Consider the following 6,000-nt stretch of genomic DNA (forward strand, 5'->3'; position numbering starts at 1 on the left):
TTTTGGGGAGGTGGAGATAAGTCATATTGTTTGATGGATGCAGTTTGAACCAGAGTAGCAGCATGGAGGTCGGATCGTCACCAAAATAAATAAATAAGTGGTCCGAAAAATGTTAATGACAAAAACAATACACATAGCCTTCCTCAGGCTGTGTGTTTGTACCGGGGACAGGAGACCCCCCCTTGATGAGAGACTGTAAGAAGTGATCGGGGAATCCCTCCGGAGTGGAGTCATGACGACTGGATCTGAATTATGCGTCTCCACTGCAGCCTGTGCATCTCAACCCCCCCCCCCCCTCCCCGCAGCAACTCTATATCCACCAGTTAAAGGAAATACAACTAATGTGTTGTGTTATATTAGCTGTACAATTGACCACATATGGTGTTCTTATTTTCCATACCTCCTGTGTTTTATGAGCAACTTATCAAGTCTTAGCAAACGGCATAAAACATGATTAAACATGGTAGTATATAAAACCATGCTCGTACAACCTATAGAAATGCAAAACCGCATCATTTATGAGAAAACATTTCATAACATTAACACAACATATTCGAGGTGGTTTTAAATAACATTTCCGTATTTATTTATTTCTCCAAGTTATGTTTTTGTGTGCACTGAGGAGTCTCAAACAGGCGTTTGTTTAATTATTTTAAGATTGGCTTTAATCAATGTTTGAAAATGAATTCTTCATATATGATAAATGAGAGGTAACATTTTATTCATGGTATTATTTCCACATATTTCTCTCCATTCTTCCTTCTGCCAACGGTGTCGCAGTTTCTCGTCTCTCCCGTTTTAGTGCGTACGCATGGGTTAGAGTTTGCGTGGAGGACCGCACGTTTTCCCGTCAATTTAGTATTTTATAAATCGCAAACATTGCGTAGAAACTGGCGTACGCCATTTTTTGAGCGTATATCGCTTTATAAATGAGGCCCCAGATGTCTGGATCTTAAGTTTTCAGAGAAACTAACGATAGCCTCAGACAAACCGCATTGAAGAAACACTGATTTTGAACCTGCTTTATTTCAAACTTGTAATCACTGTTTTTGCTCGTTATGAAGAGGAGACGTCTGCTTTCGGTTCCCAGTAAGAATGTCTAAAAGCGTGAGGAATCCTAACTGGAAGAAATCTGACCACAAAGACAAACTAGGATCCATAGGCGGCGCGTGAGGCTCAGATTTGGGAAGGCTAAATAACTTTTTTTACCTGACGCTGCCCGCCTCCGGCGTCTATAGAAAAGAGATCAACTCAGTGTGCGGAGTTTAAATCTCTCAAGTCATATTTCAGGATAAAGGAAATACAGTTTAAACTGCCGTATGCAGAGAAGACGCCGACGTGTCGCACTTATCATTCATATTACATCATCAATCAGATCATCGATCATATAATATCATATATATTTCCTTATCTGAGTCAGCTTCTCCAGCCGTATCTGGCCGTGCAACACAGTGTCACATAGCCTACTGTATGCAGAAGTATTATTTTAAGCAACACATTATGTTGACGAAACACTCGAGTCAAATGTAATTAAAGTCAGATCCACTCGTGTCTTAGACGGGGCAGTGATATCATAAAACTATACGCTTTCAAACACTCGGTAGGCCATAGTTATTTTTTAACCAGTTGTTCTGTATTCACCTTGCAGCAACTCTGTGGCTTGTATCCTGGATTATATGTTTAAGTCATGGATGTTTAAAGCTCATATTTGTCTAATATTAGTTTACATTTCATTAATGAAGTATGACGCTACGCTGTCCCTGTTTGTGATTGGTCAAATGTAGCTAACCCCGCCCCCGTGAACGCGCTCTCAGCTGGTGAGAGAAACCCTGGCTTGATTTATCGAGTTGATAATGTTGAACTGGCTTCGTAGCACAGGGCACATGTGGCTAGAAGCGCTAATGTCAAAGACACAGACATTATACATTATATTTGTATTTTACCAGGATGCAGTGACACAAATATTTGGGAAGGCTTAGCCTTCCCTAGCCTACAGCACCCGCCGCCCCTGCTATCCCATAACACCACCAAACTCTTGTTATTGTTTTGATTGAGAGACCCGTAGGTGCAGATTAGTATTTTTAAAATAACATATACACTCAACTTGAACAGAAACATTCTTGCGGTTGTTATGCAGACATTTTTTTAATTTGCCTTCACTTTTGGAGAACTTTAAATCTGCAAATAAACAGTCAAAAGATTCAAAGTGTATTTTATTTGAAATTCCTAAGCAGAGGTACACTAACACCCTCTGATACAGAGTATATGACTCTTCAGGCACAGTATTTGAGTGCGTTTAAAAAGGAAGACTTGATTGTGGCGTACAAAAACATGATTTGTGCTAATGTCACTATCCGTCCATTAGGTTTCCATGGTGACTGAACAATGATGTGTTGTTGTTAGGCAGAAGTAGAGGAAGCACTCAGAACTTTTCTTTGCGCTATTAAAGCATTGATATTCAAATATACTTTCATCATCAAAAGTACTCATTATGCAGAAGGATATATACTGGATTATAATTATAGAGGTGGAGCTACCTTACATCCAATCAGGAAGCTTATATTTGCCTCCAAATTGTAAGTAGGAAATTGTTGTTGTTGTGTGGATAGCCACACTAACTGCTTCATTTGGCACGGTCATGGCAGTGAAACCTCCAGGATTCAAATGTTGTCAGCCAAGTACAAAAATATGGAAAGGTCTCTGGTTGTGGTCCTGTGAGTCCAGGTGGAGCAGGACTCAGTCCTTATAGCGCACCTCCGCTCTGAGCTCCTTAGTGACGTAGTTCAGCAGCGCCGCGGTGACCTGTTGCTGCAGAGTCACGTTGCCCATCACCAAGGAAACGAGCTGGGCCGCATCCATCCAGTCCATGTTGTCCAGGACGGACACGATGTCATCGTAGAGCTTCTGTCTCTGGGCGGGGGGCAACTCCATCAGGATCTGAGGCAGGGGCCGGAACTGACCGCTGGTCAGCCAGCTGCCCAGCAGCCCCCCTACTGCTCCACCTGCCACACACAGAGGGGAGGGGGTGGTCAATAAATCACAAGGGCCATCAATAGCTGTAGGCATGATGCAGGCATGGAGTCAACAGACACCAGAGAACTTATAGAAGTACTTTTGTGTTGCTTTCGAGTGCTTTTGTATCTCTTTTAAGTCACTCTGTGTTTCTGAAGTTATTTTGTGTGTCTTTGTAGTTATTTCCTTTCTCTCTGTAGTCCTTGTGCATCTCCTTGTTGTAAGTTTGAGTCTCTTTGGAGTCTTTTTGTGTCTGTAAAGTCTCTTAGTGTTGCTTTCATGTATCTTTGTTTTACGTTTGTGACTTTTAATTGCCATTTTCTCTCTTGTGGTGCTTTAGTATCTCTTCGTGGTCATTGTGTGTCTCTTTATAGCACTTGTATGTCACTTGTAGTTGTTCTGTGTAACTTTTGTATTATTTCCGTGGTTAATTTGTGTCTTGTTGTAGTCATTTTGTGCTGAGAATGGCTTTTTCTGTTTGGATGTGTATCTCCTTTCTTTGGTCTTTGAGATTCTCTTTGCTGTTGATGTGCTTTCTTGTGATCTACAGTCTATTGTTTGCACATTCTGTAGATGACACTTTGGGACCACGGCCTGTGCCCTTAAACCCCTTTCTGAAAACTCATCCATGTATGGAACCCACTAATCTCACAATGGTGAAGCCCCCTGGCAGGATGGGCTGCATGTGTACCCTCTGATCAGGCAGACGTACTGTTTCCCTCAGAGACAGGGCAGTTTCACAGACTGTCATTTCTTTTGTCTTCTTACCAACAGCGATCCCTGGAGGTCCACCGAGCATCCCGCCTACAAACGCAAGTCCTCCGGCCGCCAGCGCTCCTTTGGTGGAGTTTTTCACTGCCGCTTTGATCTTATCGTGAGCAGATATTTCACAGCACAGACGCATGACATCATCGATCCGTGGAGCCATGCCTGCGCTGAGACACTGAACAGAGAGGGATCGTCACTGAAACACCAGGAACACACACCTGTAAACCTTGATTAGAGGTAGACAAACCTTTAGCCTTCAGTTGAAGCAGATTATTCACGTGGACTATTCACACAGATTAAACAGGTTTAGCATTTACCAAACCTAATCCAGTTGTTTGAAGACAAAGTTCAAATCACATTTGAATTGAATCAGGAAGAAATCGTATCTTCAAACAGATATGTTATTGTTTCACATTCTCTACACTCTTTTATTGTCACATGGAGATGTCCTCAGGCAATGAAGTAGCAGAACTAACCATGTTCTATGAAGTGAATCAGGTGAAACAGGCATATCAGTTCATGACATTTAGCCGCAGGAACAATTACCAAGAGCCCTTTCAGTACAACCTGCAATGAAACTTCTATGTATTTATTTGTACTTCAAATAAAGTGTGTTATTTTGCAATCATTATGTCATGATAGATTTTGACAAAAAGCCCTTTACCAAGCATGGAACAAAACCTTTTCACATTGACCTTCAGTGGTGCAAACTATAGTGAGAAATGTGCAATTAAACAAACCACTAAACCAGCTCTAAGGCTTTAGACAGATCGCCAGTTTGTAATTCAGCATTAGACATAGCCATTTTTAGCACATTACCATTACTGTAATTCCAAGCTTGCCATTATGACTCCAAGATTTTCAAATCTCATTGTATTGAAGAATATGCTTTCAGATAAAGAAGACAGACCCTCTCCGTTAGGCTAACACACAGTGCACTTTTAGATCCCTGTAGATGCTATGACTTAAAGTCAGGATCTCTCAGAGTGAAAGTAGACAGATACTGTATTCATCTCTCGAACTGGAAAAGGTGACAAAGGGAGAACAAAGCAAAGGCACGTCAGAATACATTTGGTTTCACTTTTACTTTAAAATCCAAATTAGCCTCAACATTATAAAATAACAACACTTGCATAATTAAATAACGTATATAAATATGTCCATGCATTTTACAACTGACTCCCAAAATCATATGATTTTTAAATCAATCTTACATTGTCTTACATGTATGTAGGGTAGTACTTAATCATCTATTACTTTCAGTAGTTAATTAACTTTAACAGTATGGGAACAACTGCAAACGTATACTGAACATTTGTAAAATATGACGAGCTGTAGGCCGCGTGCCCTTAAAGGCTTGGTGTTAATATCCATTATTCATTTAAAACAACCCGCTTTCTGACTGGAGTTTGGCTTGTTAGGGGTTTGTTATTGAAGTGTTTGTTAGCCGAGTTCACTGCTATGAATTAGTTCTATAAACTAACTTAATTTTTTTTAAAGTGGGCACAATAAGCAATACGCTATTAAGTTGTTTTCTTAACATATAGAAAGGCTGTAGATTAGATCAGAAACGGTTTAATACCAGTACAACACAAGCCCGTGTTTCGTTTCTATTTTAAAACCGAACAAGTCCAAAGACCTAGGGATTCATTTCTGATTCTTATAAAGCACAGAAAATAGATAGAACACAGCTGTCATCAACTTTGTATCAATAATGATCTAATTGTTGTATTTACCTTCAGTGCTGTCCCGGATAAATACAGGCTGGGTTAGAAGTAGAAGTTTTTACTCTGTGTGCAGTCGGACTCCGCGCATACTCTCTGCGATCCACTTCCTGCTTTCAGACAATCAGAGAGTAAATAACAGCTAATAGAGACAAGACATATATTTTCAACCGTGTATTTGCTGTAACTCTATAAATAATTAATATATATAGCTGAAACTTGAAACATGTTGTGTCTATAATGATAGAGTACTTCCTTGCTCACTCAAGTCTTAATTAGTTAAAAAAGGAAAGTCAACACTTTAATTGTTCAGCTCGGACTGGGTTCATCTATTTTTTTATTTGGAGATACATGGGAATCAAAACCCAACTGCCATTACAACTTCATAGCTGCTGGCATTCTGTCCTCACCAAGTCTCTGTCGGAGTGTTTTCTTCTTTAACTTTAGACGTCACTTCGGTACAAAAACATATACTGTATATAAAGGTAAAAACAGC

At 40.1% G+C, this 6,000-nt stretch overlaps 1 protein-coding gene across 3 annotated transcripts; it reads right to left on the reverse strand.

Annotated features, from left to right (window-relative positions):
• Positions 1-2,194: 2,194 nt before the first annotated feature.
• Positions 2,195-5,621, reverse strand: LOC117534589 (protein C19orf12 homolog). Of its 3 annotated transcripts, none has more exons than XM_034198822.1 (3): positions 5,517-5,621; positions 3,781-3,955; positions 2,195-3,002 (listed from the first exon to the last, which is right to left on the reverse strand). In XM_034198822.1, the coding sequence occupies exons 2-3, from the start codon at positions 3,938-3,940 to the stop codon at positions 2,737-2,739; spliced, it is 426 nt and encodes a 141-aa protein (XP_034054713.1). In that variant the 5' UTR covers positions 3,941-3,955; positions 5,517-5,621; the 3' UTR covers positions 2,195-2,736. The 3 variants fall into 3 exon arrangements, with proteins under 3 accessions (XP_034054713.1, XP_034054716.1, XP_034054714.1); XM_034198825.1 differs by having other exon boundaries at positions 3,781-4,006; positions 5,517-5,567; XM_034198823.1 differs by lacking the exon at positions 5,517-5,621 and adding an exon at positions 4,028-4,102.
• Positions 5,622-6,000: the final 379 nt, after the last annotated feature.

Source organism: Gymnodraco acuticeps, unplaced genomic scaffold (assembly GCF_902827175.1).
Source record: "Gymnodraco acuticeps unplaced genomic scaffold, fGymAcu1.1, whole genome shotgun sequence".
NCBI lineage: Eukaryota > Metazoa > Chordata > Actinopteri > Perciformes > Bathydraconidae > Gymnodraco > Gymnodraco acuticeps.